The sequence below is a fragment of the Pezoporus wallicus genome, unplaced genomic scaffold (assembly GCF_028554395.1).
Source record: "Pezoporus wallicus isolate ANWC-B61680 ecotype Strahan unplaced genomic scaffold, APGP_CSIRO_Pwel_v1 contig_8090, whole genome shotgun sequence".
NCBI classification, from domain to species: Eukaryota; Metazoa; Chordata; class Aves; order Psittaciformes; family Psittacidae; genus Pezoporus; species Pezoporus wallicus.
Window position 1 is genome coordinate 941,231 of NW_026642841.1, and position 16,738 is coordinate 957,968.

The window sequence follows — 16,738 nt, forward strand, 5'->3', positions numbered from 1 at the left end:
GGACTACTGGGGGATGCAGATGGGACCATCTCTTATCAGGAGGACAGGTAAGCATGTGCTTAGGTCCCATTGGGACCTAAGGATGGACTTAATGTATTTTTAGGGCTCCAGTGAATGCACATGCCTGTTTCATGTTTATCCAAGCCCAGAGAGAGCCCTGATGCCTCAGGCACCTGTGAGACATGAGCACTTCTATTCTAGTCCTCCACGTGTGGGCTTACAGCTCCAAAACAGGAAACCTTTGAGTCCTTTTTCTCCCCATGCTGGCTAACCGTCCATCTATTTAGCTGCAGGAAACACTCTGCGTGAGGGAAGGAGACACCTGAAGCACACACAATACTTGGAAACCTCAATGCATCCAGAAACACCAATTGCATGCTCATTTTGAGTGAAGGATGCTGAAGGAAAGCTTTTCAGTCTCAATGGAGAGGCAGCACCAGGAACATGCCTCACCCTGCACTGAGGGCATCCGTTGCTGCTCCTTGGCAGAAGCTGGTTGGCAACTCCCCCATCCAGTGAACCTCCTGATGTCCAGGAATGCAGATTCACAGAGAGCCCCTTGAATTTGTTCCTGGGGACAGATTAAGTCCCCTATAAAATCTCTCCACACTGCCCACCCCAGCAAACTGCACTTACCTGATTTGCCGATAGAAACTCCTGTGCGTTGTCGTTCATTCCCATGTACATGTTCTCCCCATCAAACTAGAAAGAGACAAGAAAGTGAGACTTAGTGAAAGCTGTCTTCACCCCAGGGTCATGTGAACCGCAAAAGCTTTCCTGGCTCTTTATGTAAAGAACTAAAATTCCCAGAAGAAAATCCTGAGCTGCTCCTTTCAAGCTTTTGAGTGTTTGAGCACACGTACACCACCTTATTGCAATGGGACAAGGTAACATAGCACATTCATGATAGTTTTTCAGTGAAATAATGAATTAGTTGCTCCAACTCAAATAAATATACCAAAGATGTGCAAAAGTACAGATGTACCCAGCAGCAAAGTTCACCCAAATGAAGTTCTTCCTGAATTCCTACCAGGCCATCAATCAGCCTTAAAAAGCCAACTTCTATCAATGGAAATTTCCAAGACAGGCAAGTCCCATTCAATCCTCTTCCGGACAGCTACGTAGTCCTTAACCACCAAAGCAAACCTACAGCAGCAATGCAGAAAGCCACTCAGGACGGTACACAGGGGGGTCTCTGTGCAAAGCCTGATTCCCAACAGTTTGATGCTGTTCGCAAACTACAGCTGCAAGGAGGCACAATTCCCCCATCTCCTGTTCGCCTCCTGGGTGAGAGGCAGAGCCAGCTGAGCACAGAGCATTCACCTGTCCCCCTCGCCTGTTTCTGAGCTGCTAATCCATGTATTAGGATACCAAACCCCCATGGAGCACAGCAAAACTCTTCTCATTAATTAGCTACAACAGAAGCTTTTCACTTGTTCCGGTTCCAAACGAAGGAATAAAGCCCTCCGGGATTGGCTCTGGCTCGAAGTATGGCTGGGGCAGTTCTCAAGGCTAAGTTCACAAATTAATTATGGCAATAAAATGGGCTATGCCATAAAACACCCCCGAGACAAGGATGAAGGTACCAGCTGTGAATGACACCATATACTTAACAAGAAGAGCCAACTCTTTTGCCCTTACAAGCTGGATGATGAATTGAGGATTGTTCACCCCTTGTGCGTCCACTTGCTCTCTAATACGAGGCTGATAGCAGTTATGCCTTAAGAGAAATGGGTCATATTAAGAACAATAAAAGAGAAATCTAAATAAAACCAGGTGAAGACTTTCAGAGTAGACTATTAATTACACTTCCATTTCTCAGAGTGCTACAGGATTAGCTATTAAAGTCAGCAGAGTTAGCAAAGCCAAGCGTGGGTAACACAGCTCTGCTCAGCGTCAGACACCTTCTAATTGCCAAACCGTCCTCTGGGATAGCAGAGAAAACCAATTGAAAGCAGCAGAATTAGAGCAGGTGTTGTGCCACTCATTACCCAGTCCTGACAGCAGGTGCAGCAGGGGGAAGGGGATTCCTGAGCAAATGCAGGATTGGGTTAAACCCATCTATGAGGCAGGAGCCACAGGATGCAGGGAGCATCCGCGGTGCATGGATAACGGCTTGCTGGGACAAGCAGTTATCACAGAAGCAAGGCCAGGTTGGCCAGAGTCTTGGGTGACATGGTCTGGTGTGAGGTGTCCCTGCCTGTGGCGGGGGGTTGGAACTGGATGATCTTAAGGTCCTTTCCAACCCAATCCTTTCTGTGATTCTATAAGCCAGCTGGATCCTATGCACTTTAAAATGAATTTCCCTCCACCCGTAAACCAATTGCCAGCACAGCCAGCTCCTGCTAACAGGGTTCCAGTTGGAGCTGTGGTACTTCCAGGCATGGAGACTCAGTCAGCTCCACAGCCCAAATACCCTCTGCCAACCCCATCAGAGAAGGCTGAATATGCAGAAGAGAAGGCACAGTTTGTTGGAGATGCTCAGCCCTCCAGCAGCAGGACCCAGGCTCTGCAGGAGGAGCCGGTCTCTGATTTGGCATGGGCAGCAGCAGAGGTTTCAGGAGCCAGTCTTTTTGGAACAGGCAAAATTGTGGTCCTGAAGTCCTATTCCCTAGGTCTTTTTGGAACCACATCACCAGTAAAACATCAGGTGGATCCTGCAGCCTGAACAAGACACTCCAAGGCCCTGCACCACATGGATGTAGGGACCTGGCCAGTGGTCTGATTGGCATGAATCATAGAATGGTTTGGGTTGGAAGAGATCTTAAAGCTCATCCAGTTCCAGCCACCTCCCACAGGCAGGGACATCTGTTAGACCAGACCTTTGCGTCAGGTCAGCTGCACAGATGAGCTACGTGGTACCGTGGGATGCTTAAAAGCAATTGCATCTTGAGACTGCACACTGAGATGCTTCAGGTGAGCTGCACAAGAGCTTTCCAGCAAGCAGCCCCAAAAATATTCCAGTGGGGAGATAGTTCTGTCCATCCCTGGAAGCAGTCAGGAATTTGTACTGCAGAAATATTTACTTCCACTTCAGCAAAAGAAGAGTTCTTTCCCAAGTAAAAGCTTTGCCCTTCTGAGAGACTTAAATACTTAGATGATGCACATCCATCCATCCTGCTTCCTTGCAAACATGAACCCCACTTACGTGCCCCTCGTCCTTTGCAGATGTAGCCTAAGACCAGTTTGCAACAGACATTCTAATATCTTCATTAGATCTTAGGCAGAAGCTCTTCCCTGTGAGGGTGCTGAGGCGCTGGCCCAGGGTGCCCAGAGAAGCTGTGGCTGCCCCATCCCTGGCAGTGTTCAAGGGCAGGTTGGACACAGGGGCTTGGAGCAAGCTGCTCTAGTGGATGGGGTCCGTGCCCATGGCAGGGGTGGGAACTGGAGGAGCTTTAAGGTCCTTTCTAACAAAAACCAGCCTGGGATTCTGTGATTCAAGTAATTTGGGAAAAATACCCCAAATCCTGACCTCCAGCAGAAAAAGATTCCTGATTCTTCAGAAATTGAAAGTCACCTGGAAATCTACATTAGGGAAGGACACAGTGTCTTCAGTGGGGAGGTCCAGGGCAGGACAAGCACTCAGCTTTCTCTGCATCACCCTGTTTGTCAGAATGTCTTTTTTATGGCTTTCTGCTATTCCCGCATCTCCACTCCACACTTCCTTCTGCCCTTGATGCTTCCATAATAACTGTAATGAACCCTGCCTTCAAAATTACTGTGCCTCTGATTGCCAGCCTGAGCAGCCAGCCTGAAAATCAAGACTCAAAATGCAATGGAAACTTTGGAACTTCCCCACTGCTGATTGGATTTTTTCCTCCCTCTCCTCCAGGCTATGAGGGTGCAAACAAATTTATTAGAAATTCTCCCATCAGGGTATTTTTTCAATTAGATGTTTGCCACTTACACACGAGCCAGGTAGAGCAGATAAGTAATGTGCTCTCCCTCTGCTCATTATAGCTTCGCTACCGAATGCACTTCGAAACAATCAGTCTCATCATTCCAGGTAGATTTAGGGCAGAAAGAGACATTTTAATATTTCCCTTTGGTTACAAATGCCTCCTCGCTTTTCACTTTGGTCTAACTCCCAGTGCATGTCAAGCCTCCCAGGCAGTTCCAGACCTTGGTGCCTCCATTCATCACCTTTTATGCACCCCAAAATTGATCAAGCCTGTATTGGATGATGTGCAAATGTGAGTGGCAGGTATCATTTTCATGCCCTAATTTGAAAGGAATATACTCCCATGCAATTATCTTTAGCATCCTTTTGCTCTTTGGTAATTATTCAATGTTTGTTGTTCTTTGGTTAATAGAAGAGCCTATTAAGCAAATCAGTGGCTGCAGCTAATTCTCACCCTCTCCTGCTTGAAATGAGCACAAAGCCAAGGTAAGCAGAGATCCCTCTCAGCTTGTAGTGCTTTGCATCCACAGCATGGCGGGCATTCGCTTGAAAATCTGGGCATGCAAACCCTGTGTAGCCAAGCTGGGGAGCCGTGAGAGGAAGATGCTTTTCCTCATCCCATCTTTATCTAACTTACATTAGCAATGGTTGCCTACAGGCATAACCAGAATCAAGGACCTGTGCTTCAAAAAGGACCCATAAAGCCCCACTCTGCCAAGTCCCAGCTCAAACTTGCCTCAGGCAACAAGCTCAGGGTGAAAACAACTCTACTGGACAGATTAAAACCAAACCAAAACACCCCCAGAGGGAACTGCCCAAACTCCCACCAGCTCTGGCAACAAAGGCATTGCTGTCAAATCATCATCGTTAGATGGTTTGGGTTGGAAGGGACCTTAAAGCTCATCCAGCTCCAACCCCTGCCACGGGCACGGACACCTTCCACTAGAGCAGCTTGCTCCAAGCCCCTGTGTCCAACCTGCCCTTGAACACTGACAGGGATGGGGCAGCCACAGCTTCTCTGGGCACCCTGTGCCAGCGCCATCTCATGCCACAGGAGATGCCTTCACCTGACACCGGTGGATCAGCACACAGATGCTGTCAATCCCATTCCACTGAGAGTCCCAAGGAAATCAGGGTGATGGACACAGAGCCATGCTTCCACTAGAGCACCTGTCTATGGCGCATAGCACCATGTATATTGGAGCTAAGCAGGAGATCCAAGGAGAGTTCTATTCCGTGAAAAAACACTCTGAAATTTAGTTTTTCATTACTCCAAAATACAGGTTTTTTACTAGGGCTCTTGCAGGGGAGCTGCAGCTGGCACCACAGCTCCAGAGGCAGAGGCTGCTGCGCATCTACCAGCCCATACCGGGAGCTGAGCACAGGCTTCATTCAGATCATGTTCTACAAAGCACTTTTAATTATTGCTTTTCTACACTCACTTTGGTTTGTTACTTTTGCAATGTGATGTTATGTTCAAGCCTGTAAATGTGCCCAGAGGTCAAACGGGTCCCATGCTGGTAAGGTGAAAACAAATGAAAAAACTAAAAGCACGCTGCAAGCTGGGACAGACCTCAGAGCAAGGCAGCTGTGTGATTTCCAGCTCTGCAAACATGGAGAATAAATGTTTGTGAACTGGGAAGGACCCAGTGGAAAGAAACACAACCTCCTGCCAACATTCAGGGGGGTTACTTTCTCATGGATGGCACTGCCAGCTTGTACAAGTCGATTATGAATCTCATCACATCCTTTTATTTCCTGAGAGTCATGAGCTGAGATGAAAACCTCCACTCTGTAAGAATTATGTTGGCAGCCTCATACCTGGAATGGCTTCAATGACACCTGCAAAATCTCAAAAATCTTCCAAACTTCTTATGGGGTTTGGATGGGGTGTGATGCGGTTTGGATTTGGGGTGTTGGGGTTTTTTGAGGGTCTGATCTAAATCTTAATACTTCTTGTTGGCAATACAAGACCAGAGCACTTTAATTGCAAGTCCACTGAGGATCTGGAGCTTTTAAAAAGTGGCCTATTAATGCAAATCCAGCAGTAAGTAAAAGCTGTCATCATTAAGGAGCTATTAAATGCCCAGTGAAGAATGAATTGGATGCTTCCAGTGATTCCTCCTGCTCAGACCTATAAGCACTTGCTGCTCTGTTCTGTCTCTTTGTACCAGGACACAGGAGATAGGCAGCAAGTCCCATCTCATGACGACCTCATTTCCAAAGTGGGTGCACTGGGGATATCACCTCTCACCAGAGATGTTTTGTGATTGAGATGGTTTTGGTGTCCAGCACGGTACACCTCAGCCACCACTAACATCAAGACATAGAGTGACCCACAATAATGCCATGCAACAAATGCCTTTAAGTTTTTGGTGAATAAAAGTTAGGATACAAGAAAACTTGCATTATGCAGTAATTGCCATATTTAACATGCCCCTTAGAAACACTTAACAAATTACTGCAGCCCATGTGTTGCTGGGGTTTGTTTAGCTGCCTCCATTGGCACCCTACCCACCGTGTGGAAATACAACTCCTCTATAGAAAGTTTTACCGAAGTAGTTTTTTCCACAATTGATTTTTATCAGGGAAGCATTATTTGGGTGGCAGAACCCCATTCTGCTGTAACTGCACTTTGGCCATGGTGCTTCCAGCCCCTCATGCCCGCTGTGCTGTTCCTACCCCATATGGGGCACCCCTGCACACCAGGCTCAGCCCTATGAGCACCAAACCCAAAGACTTCAATGCTGGCAAGGATGATCTCTGACAGCACACATCCATGCCACGTCCCTGGGATGTGAAATACTCACTTCAGCCCTGCCCTTGTCAGTGCTGCTGCCTGCAGAGCTGCTGCTGTGATTTCCTATAGGAGTAATTCAGCATCACGCTTCTTCAGGGAATACATCGCTGAGGTTAGCTTAATCTCTTTAACTGCAGTTTCCCCATTAAGGTCTTTACACAACCTCTGGCCCAAAGTGATCTACTTAGCATTATTTATCTGCCTGCTGAAACGCTTGGATAGCCCCTCGGTTGAACCTGTCAAAGAGGGTCAGAAGTTCAGCAACAGATTTATGACTCCCCCAGTTTTCCTCAGAGGAAAGCTCTGTATCTCCATCCTGGCCACCACCCGGGCTGGATACACACTGCAATTTGCTTCAGGATAAACGTAATTAAAAGAGAGCATGACACCACAGCAGGTGTCAATGGCAGCCCATACTCTAACAGGCTGCACAGCTGAGCATCTGCAAGAGCCACCAGCATGCTATGGGGCTGGCTTTTCCACATGCAGTCAACATTCTCATGTATTACTTTACCCTAGGGTAAAATCAGAATCATAGAATGGCCTGTGTTGGAACGGACTCTAAAGCTCATCCAGTTCCAACCCCTGCCACGGGCAGGGACACCTTCCACTAGAGCAGCTTGCTCCAAGCCCTGTCCAACCCCACCTTGAACACTGCCAGGGATGGGGCAGCCACAGCTTCTCTGGGCACCCTGTGCCAGAGCCTCACTGCTCACACAGTAAAGAATTTCTTCCTTATATCCAACCTAAATATCCCCTGTTTCAGTTTGAACCCATCACCCCTTGTCCTACTGCTACAGTCCCTGCTGGAGAGTCCCTCTCCAGCATCCTTGTAGGCCCCCTTCAGATATTGGAAGTTGCTCTGAGTTCTCTACACAGCTTCTTTTCTCCAGGCTGAACAGATTGCTGCAGATGAAGTATTAAGGCTTAGAACCTTATAGTAAAGAGTTTTTTACTCCAGAACAAACAGCGGTGGCACAGGGAAGGTGCCAGACCAGGAGGTCTGACTCTCTTATGGTGAGACCATCCAGAGCTGCAGCACACAACCGAGGCAGCAGAGAGACCTGAGACCAGGGATGTTGGGCATCACAGCCCACTTCTGTGTTTGCTGGAGGGTCAGCAAGTACTTACAAAAGGTGAGATGATCTTTTTGGCTGGAATTCTCATCAGGTTCCTCAAAAAAAACCTAAAACCCAAACCAGTCACAGGACAAAAGAGAAGGCCCTCGTGCTCACAGTCAGTGAAAGATACTCATTAGGTTTCAGCAAGAGGAAGATCCTGGTCCAGGATCTTTCTGCACTAAAATCTATCCAGTTCATAATAGAAGTGATCCAGAAGGATTCAAGTTTATTAATGAGACAAAAATTATTCATGTCAGCCAAAACTAAAAGTAACTTTGAATGGCTTTGCATTAAGACTCTCACAGTACTAAGTGGCAGTGAGGAAATGGAAGATTAAATTTAATGTCAATAATTGCAAAGTAATGCACTGGAGAAAAGCAGCCCTAACAATAAAGCCATGACAATGAGTCTTAAAATAGCTGTTACTGTCCAGAAGAGAAACTATGCCTTCATTCTGGAAGGTTTACTTCCAGCTTCTGCTCAGGCCTCAGCAGCTGCCAAAAAGGCCATTCAGGTTTTAGAAGCAATTAGGAAAAGAGCAAAGAATAAAAGATCAAATATTGTTTTACCATCTGCACAGCTAGGAGAAGGAAACAGGTCAATCACAGGGAGGATCCAAGGTGTGGAATGGCATACATGGACAAAGACAAGAGGTGATAGATGTAGAGAGACTCAACATAGATGTACAGTCATGAGATGAGAACAGAGAATGGCTTTTCTCTGCTTCTTGCAGTCTAAAACCAAGGAGGCAGACACTGACATCATTAGCTAGCAGAATTCATCACCTTACAGAGAAGTTCTTCGTACAGGGCCCAACAGCAAAGCCTGGAAGCCACCTGGGTAGATGTAATGTCATTAGATTAGAAACAACATTTTTTAGCATGTGAGCGGTCAAGTATTAGCCCATGAGGCTGTGGGACCTCCATCCCTGGAGATACTGAGAGCTCAGCTGGACCAGCTGCCGAGCTGCTTGGCCCAGCTTGGCTCCAGGGATTGGGAAGTGCAGACGTCCCTCCTAGCCAGCAGTACTTGGTGTTTGGTGCTTTTGTGCTCTGCAACCACGCAATGCTTCCCCAAGCAGCTGCAGGGACCTCCACCCCAACAGCATCTCCAGCACCATCTTTTATTCTCCTGTACTCGAGGCTGGAGAGATCTTGAATGCCACCATTATTCAAGTGACAGCATTCATTTATCTAAGAGACTGGCTGGTTTGCTGTGAATGCTGCACACAAAATTATTGTTATTACATTATCTGGGGGGAATAAGGACTTAAACTCGTTTACCTGGACCTTTCAGAGCCTGCAAAGGAGTTCAAGCTCTTCACATACACACACACACAAAAATCCACCCTCTGAAAGCTACAAGGACCAGCAGAATTTAGTCTTAAGACTGACATGGAAATAGATTAATTTTTTTTCCCATTTCATATTCTAATTACAATTCTTCTCCCCCTACTATTTTCTGTTCTCATTACAGTCTTAAAATTGCTCTGCAAATTCTGTACCTTATTCTGCTCTTCCTACCATCTTTGTCATGGAAATGAGAAACAGAATGTATAAGCATGAAAATATTGCCAAGATCAAAATTCTGTTTAACCCTTTCACATGCCACTGAAAAGAAGCAAATGCAGCACAGACCAGCTAAGCTTCCATCAAGACTCCCAACCACAGCAAGGGACAAGAACAATGCTCAGAGAAACGTGCTATTAATTTAAAGGCCAAATTTGCTCACCCTTACACCTCCACTGGTGCAACTTAGGAGGTTTTGCCCCTGAGGGCACATCTTGAGCTAATACACTGTGAACATATTCAGTTTATAGCTGTCAGTCTGCCGAGCACCCTGATGTGAGGCTGGCTGGGAGAGGTGTTTTGTGGTGCTTCAAGCAGCCCTGGTGCACCAGGAGATCTCCATCCTCCTCCTCTCCTGCAGTCCAGAGAGCTCACCAGAGCTGCAGCTTTGGCCACACCAAACCCTTCCCAGTTTTTCCCCAAATTTGGCCATAGATAAGGAGAACAGGCCCCCAACACACCCCTGCCTTCACCTGGGACCTCTCCAGCCCATCACTGACCATGCTCAGCGATGACTAGTTTGCAAGATAGGATTGGGCTGATGTAGCTGCAAGGCACGAGCATGTGCATCACTTCCTTTTCAAAACCAAACAACAAGCACATCCTGCGCTGTTTATCATCCTTACGCAGGTGCTTGAGGAGTTTATCTGGAAGAGAAATAAATACCAGCCCTTGCTAAGCTTGTTCTTCTCCCAACAGCAGCTGAATAACCAGGAGATCTGAAGGCACCAACTAGCGCTGTGAAAGCCTGATGCCCTGTGCATTGCTGGGAGGGAGGTAAATGAATGCAGCACATTTCCTGGCTGGTGGGTAGACAGCCTGAAACAAATACAGTAAATGATAATGAGACTTAACTGCAATGCCTGCCTCACCGGTAACACTTGTAAGTCACAGGAAACTAAGAGAGGCAGAAAACATACAAAGATCTAAAAGAAGCCGCAGAGGCTGTGTGCAAGAGCTGTGCCAGCTTCGAAGGCACCTACAAACATTGAGTTTTGAGAGATAAAACCTCAGGGTTGAGACAAAAATAGAGCTTATACCTGTCTGCCTGGGAAGCAGCTACCAGCATGGCTCTGCGCTGGAAGTGTTTTATGGAGATGCTGATTTCTGCAGCAGAACAACAGCCCTTGCTGCAACCAGAGGTATCCCTGAAGGGAGGCTACATGTGGCCACCAGCACCAAAGTAGCTGAGGAAGCAAGGGAGCAGCCTGAGAGAAAGAGCCCTAAAGTGAGAAAGTTTTCCCATCCTCTGGTTTCATCCCCCTGCCCAGGGAGCGAGCAGGGACCCAGCATGGGCAGTGATGTCTGGACGTGCACCCAAGGCTGAAAGCAAAGCCCTGGGTTCAGTAAAAGCAGTTCGCTGGCAAGGAGAAGTGCAGCAAAGGAAGGAGCTGTGTCCCACCAGCCCCATGTGAGCAGCTGCTGTGGCTGCGCTGGGTTTGACGTGCGCACACTGTGGGAATGATGTTGGAAATATCCATTTATTTTTCTCCCCTGCAAAGTAAATAAATAAGCACACAAGAGCAGAGAGGAGGACAGCCGTGAGAGAAGCCCTGCAAGCATTGCTTAAAGCAACTTCCTAAGACCATGTATTATGCTTCTGATCCTGACGCCTCACTGACAGCTGTACAGTATTTGGGAGCCTGGTTAACAACCTGGTTAACAGCCAGGCTCCCAAATACCTCCTCACTCGCTCCAATAATTCACAAAATCACCGGTGCTACTCAGTTGCCATTCAAGAAGAAAAATAGCGGCTTCAATTCTCTCTCCAGTCACTGCTCCTCCAGCAAAGCCAGCCTGAAGCACAGCGCAGAGCACGTGCACTGTTCACCTGCGAGCACAGCCACTGAACACTTCAGGCATCCTTAGCTTTGCCCCACTGGTGAGAGCAGAACATATCTGCCCCCCACGATTAAAGACTGTGGTTTATTCTTTCTGCTGAGAAGCATAAGGGAGAAGAGTAATGGGTTTTCAAGACAACTCTGGTGAGGATGGGAGCATTATACAAACCAGCTAGTCAGGAGGGGAAAAACAAAACTCAGAGAGCTTCCTCACGAGTCATTTAGAGAATAGTTTCCAACACACAAATATTTGCCACTGGTGGAGACCCGCCTTCTGTGGCTCTGCACTCAACTCCGTATGCAAATAACCCTCGCAATGGTACAGAGCATGACTTGCAAAAAATGGGCTGACAAAGTACAAAGCAGTTCATAATCTTACCTTAGGGGTTTGGATGTTCTCATTATTACAAGAAAACACAAAAAACGGAACTATGATCTCCTTTAAAGATTAAAAATCCCAACCCAAACCTCAAGGATGATGGGAATGTAATATCTGCAATTGCGTCCTGGAAGTTTGGGAGCATCTTCACTGCTCAGTTCCCAAGTGGCACTCAGCATTTTTCCCTTACCTTATTTATTCCCCTCTTCCATCTTATTTAAATCATAGACTCCATGTGCAACTTCTGTAAGTGTTTTTGCATCCCTTTAAGGGATCCTAATCCTGCAAGAGTTGGGAAGGTCTAATGTAAACAAAATAATCATAGAACCCTATAATGGTGTGGGTTGGAAGGGACCTTAAAGCTCATCCAGCTCCAACCCCTGCCACAGGCAGGGACACCTTCCCCTAGAGCAGCTTGCTCCAAGCCCGTGTCCAACCTGGCCTTGAGCACTGCCAGGGAAAAGACCCCAAAAGCCTCAAAATCCTGACCTCAACAGGAAAAGCAATTGTACTGGATGCTTGCTGCAAGGAGCAGCTGAAAGCTCCCCTAGGCAGCTATGGGTAGCTGTAGGGCTGGAAGAGAGACCCGATATAACCCAGGGCCTGGGGCTGCCTCGCATCTGTGGGAACAGCAAAACCCCAGGAAGCAGCACTTGCAGTGGGGTCATGAACACGCAGACGTGCTCAGGACGGGCTCTCATCGCTGCTCTGAAGTCAGAGGCTGGAATCAAAACCTGAGCTGAAAGGTCACAGGGAGACAACCCAGGGCTGTGGGGATGCTGAAGCTGCAGACGCAGCCCTGGCATTGCAGCTTCACACACTGGAGGCTCAAGCCGGGCAGAGCCATGGCTTTACAGAATGGAGCTCAGCAACATTTCACACAGGTGGCGTTACCACATCCTTCTGCGTCCTGTTTTATGAAGTTAGGGCTGAGTTAGGGCTGTCAAACAAAGCTGTTGGGCTGCATTTCCAGGGGCTGTGCACGCCACCTCATTCCAGGCATTGGAACAGGCTGCCCAGGGCAGTGCCACCATCCCTGGAAGTGTTCACAAACTGTGTGGATGAGGCCCTCAGTGACATCATTTGGTGTCAGGGTAAAGGTTGGACTTGATGATCTTAAAGGTCTTTTCCAGCCTAGTTCATTCTACAATTCTATCATGCTGGCCTTGTTTCCCAGCTGCGTTCACATGTTGCACCCAGAGCTAGTACCACTTCATTCCCTACCTTAGCTTCTGGTTATTAACCAACCAACCAACCAACCAACCAAGAACAAACCATTCCTCCCAAGCACTTCTAATTTCAGCTTTTCTCTTTTTAGAGACTTCTCTCTGTTCATCTTCTTAATATTCCCAGCAAATTTCAGTGCTGTGTAACTTGATCTCAGTAGGGCAAGAAACTGAATCCTGCTCACTGCAGCCCCAGGTTTGCTTGCTAAACATACAGCTTAGTGTTGAAAATTCTCAGTGTCTTAAAAAGATGGCGGAAAACTCATTAAAATTAATACACTAATCAGAAAGAAGCACCTCTGATTACTATTATGCCCCTGCCTCGCTGTAAATAATTGAATAGAGATATGATTATTACTATTATTATTATATTATTAACCCTAACAAGAAGTTTAAAGCATGTTGATGAGAAAAGAGAAAAAAACAGCTTTTCCTGACTAATTAGTGACTTAAATAAAAATAAACAAAGGGAGGCTTCCTGATTTTAGCAAAGTCCTGCCTTCTTCCAAGCAGTTAAAAGCAAGACTGACAGTTTTATAGATAGGGAAATGGGCAGATAAGATAAACATGCACAATACAAACTTGTCCAAAGCTTTTCCAGTCTTTCTCTGCACCACTTCCAGCTCATTAAATTACAGTATTACTATAGATTTGCAGCAAAATTATCTTTTATCTCAGCTTCTTTTAAAGCTATTTGGCATTTGCTAGTATTTTCTATTATAAATCTAATTGCAGATTCCAAACAGACAAGGGCTCATTAAGCCTTAATTATGCACATGTTGTTTTCAACAAACATTTTCATTTGGACTGCTGTGAGCTGTAATTGTTCAGAAGACACTGCAGCCTCCCATTGCCCGCTTTCCTGGGATGGCAAAAGCTACTTTCAAGTAGGTCATAGCTGGGCTGAACAAATGATTTGCAACCTGCAGAGTTTGTGACGTGCTGCTCCTGTAGGAACACCAGCAGGGCAGCAGCACTGGGCACTGGGGAATGGGAGAAGATGTCAGGATGCTGAGCCCTGCTTGTGGAGTTAATCATGGCTTGGGCAGGCAGAGGAGAGCTGCGGCACAGGATGGGAAGCAGGGCACAGCAGCTCTTCCTGGGGAGCAAAGCCAGCAGGTACAATGTGCAAAGAGGACGTGCAAGTGCTGCTCGCTTTCAGCTATGGTGGGGAAACAGGATTCCTGCTTGAGTACCTCAGAGGATGCTGCCATCTCAGCCCAGGACCCATGCATGTCCTGCCTAACTACTGGTCTCTGGCCCAAACCCAGCCCAAGGTCCTCCCCGAGCTACATCATGCAGCATCACCACAGGCATCACGGGACAGAAATGTTTCAGTCACCCAAAATGATATGAGGGCAGAGGGGAGCCCTTTTCACTGCTTGGAGCCACAGTGTCATGATTTAACCCCAGCCAGTAACTAACTCATTACGCCTCCTTCACAGGATGAGAAGGAGAACGGGAAAATAGTAAACCCATGGGTTGAGATAAGAACAGTTTAATAATTGAAACAAAGTAAAATATAGTAAGAATAACAATTATATAGGGAAAAGAGAGAGGGGAATGAAACAAGTGATGCACAATGCAGTTGCTCACTATCCACTGACCTGTGCCCACCCTGACATGAGCAGGGATTGGTGGCTCCTGATCAACTCCCCCCAGTTTCTACCCTGAGCATGACGTGCTGTGGTATGGAATATCAGTTTGGTTAGTTGGGGTCAGGTGTCCTGTCTCTACATCCTCCTGGCTTCTTGTGCCCCTCCTCACTGCCAGAGCATGAGACTGAAACGTCCTTGATCAGGGTAAGTGCTACTGAGCAACAACTAAAACACTGGTGTGTTACCAGCATTGATCTCAGACGAAAGCCAACACACAGCACTGCACCAGCTACTAAGAAAACAATTAACTCTATCCCAGCCAAACCCAGGACATTCAGGTATGTCCGGACTCTGAAATAAGAAGTAACCCACAGGAACAGTTGAGCTTTTATTATAAGTTCAGGCTCCTTTCTAACAGCATGAAAGCTGCATCTGCTCAGGCTGCAGCAGCATTAACAGAGCAGCATAAGCTGCATGACAACATCACCAAGGTCCTGGGTCCCTCCAGCCTTGGTCCTTCCAACTTCACCCACTGCCATAACTCCCCAGGTCAGCAGAGCACAGCTATGCCCCATCCCATCACTCTGGTGAGGAGAGTCATTCTGTGCAGACCTCACCAGCCTCCCTTGAGCTCTTCAGGGGACAAAAACCTCCTTCTAACAAATACTTTGCCACCAGCTAAGGGTTAGGGCTCCAAAGGTAGGCTGGAGGTGCTGGTTGCTGCCAGCCCCAGGAGTTGGCAGGGTTTAGCAGTGCTGGAAACAGCAAGGTGCTAATACAACTGGTGTTGCAACGTCTAGCCTAAGATTCTGCTGGCCAAGTATCCAAAATACTGACTCAGGACAAGAGAGGTGGCTAGAAAAGTCCTCGTGACATTAAGAAATTAATATCCCCCTTCTTCACATTTTTTTCTCTCTTCTCAATACAGGTGACAAATTCCCTGCCATGTCCCAAAGGCTCATGTTGCACTGGTAGAAGGAAAATGTGTCAGAATAAGCACAAAACCTCACGGCCTTGCCTTTAAAAAAGCCAACTTTTCAAGCAATAGTTTGACCTAGAAAGGCTTTCTAGGTCATTTGGCTCGGCATGTATATGTCTGACCTAAATCTAACACAATACAATTACAGAGTTGGTTTCAACCTGTCGGTGTCAGATCATTCATAAGTTCAGATGCATATTTACAAAACTGCTATTCATATATTCACCAAGAAGGTCTTGCCAGGCTCCTTTGCCCTGTTCAACATTAACTCACGCTGACAAAGGGAAAATGTAAAACTCCCTTGCCAAACTGAGCTCCCATTTTACCATCAAATCACGCAGGATTTATGGCTGCACAAACCCTTCCACTGCTGTTGAAATTCCCCAAAACCAACCTCCTGCTGCCTTTGCCATGGGTTGGGAAGCCCGAATGTCTGTACTTTCTCATGCGTATGGGTGTTAACCAGCACAGTTGCACTAATGAAGCACAGGGATATGTCAGCCACTATCAAGATACTTAAGCTCCAGCACGCTGCATCCCTCCAGCTAAGCCGTGGGCACAGTGGTGACACAAGAGCTCCACCAGAAAGGCCTTGAAGAGTCCAAAATGGACTTTGCTAAAGGAGGAAGAGCACGTGCCCAGGCTGGGATGCACAGAGGAGATGCACCTTGGTGCTGAAGCTGCAGTCACCTGCTCTGGCTGGCAGTCACAATTCCTGACACTGACAGCTTTTCTTAAATCTACTTTAATATTTATTAATTCTCATACATAATCCAGGCAATGTCTGTGAAAGGAATGACTGTGAGAGGTATTATGGAGTATTGTTCTCCATGTTCACATGGATCTGATTGTCAGAGCAGCTGTCTGCATGGCCTTTATCCTCAGCCTCCTGCATGGAGCAAACATCAGCTGAAGAACCAAAGGGACTTCGGGGCTGGGTCTTTTCAGGCAGCCCTCCTTGTCACGATGCCCTTCCCACCAGCACACTCAAGGGATGCTGGGCACTGGTCCACAGGTGGATCAGTACCTGCAGCCATCAGCTTCAAAGGGAGACTGTAAGGTCAGGTACTATGCAAAGCCTGAGGAGAAGTTACTGTCCCATAACTGGTGTGTTCACAGCACTGCACCACCCCAGCTAGGCACCAGAAAGACTTTACCAGGCACATTCTTAGCTGCTGATCAAAGCCAGGACAGCCAAGGTGACTCGGTATGCTAGCACAGGGCACAAACAGCAGCATTTCCCTCTTCCTTGGTTGTAATTTCTTCCTGAGCTACAGGATCAGGAGTGTATCTGCAAAAGCACATCCAGCTCAGGAAGACTGGAC

General features: G+C 47.1%; 1 protein-coding gene across 3 annotated transcripts in view; it reads right to left on the reverse strand.

Moving 5' to 3' along the window:
- The window catches only part of TOX2 (TOX high mobility group box family member 2), a 136,414-nt gene that overhangs the window by 78,973 nt on the left and 40,703 nt on the right, over positions 1-16,738 (reverse strand). For all 3 annotated transcript variants that reach the window (XM_057432352.1, XM_057432350.1, XM_057432351.1), the window contains one exon: positions 637-702. In XM_057432352.1, coding sequence (XP_057288335.1) covers positions 637-702 — 66 coding nt within the window. The remainder of the gene's footprint in view (positions 1-636; positions 703-16,738) is intronic.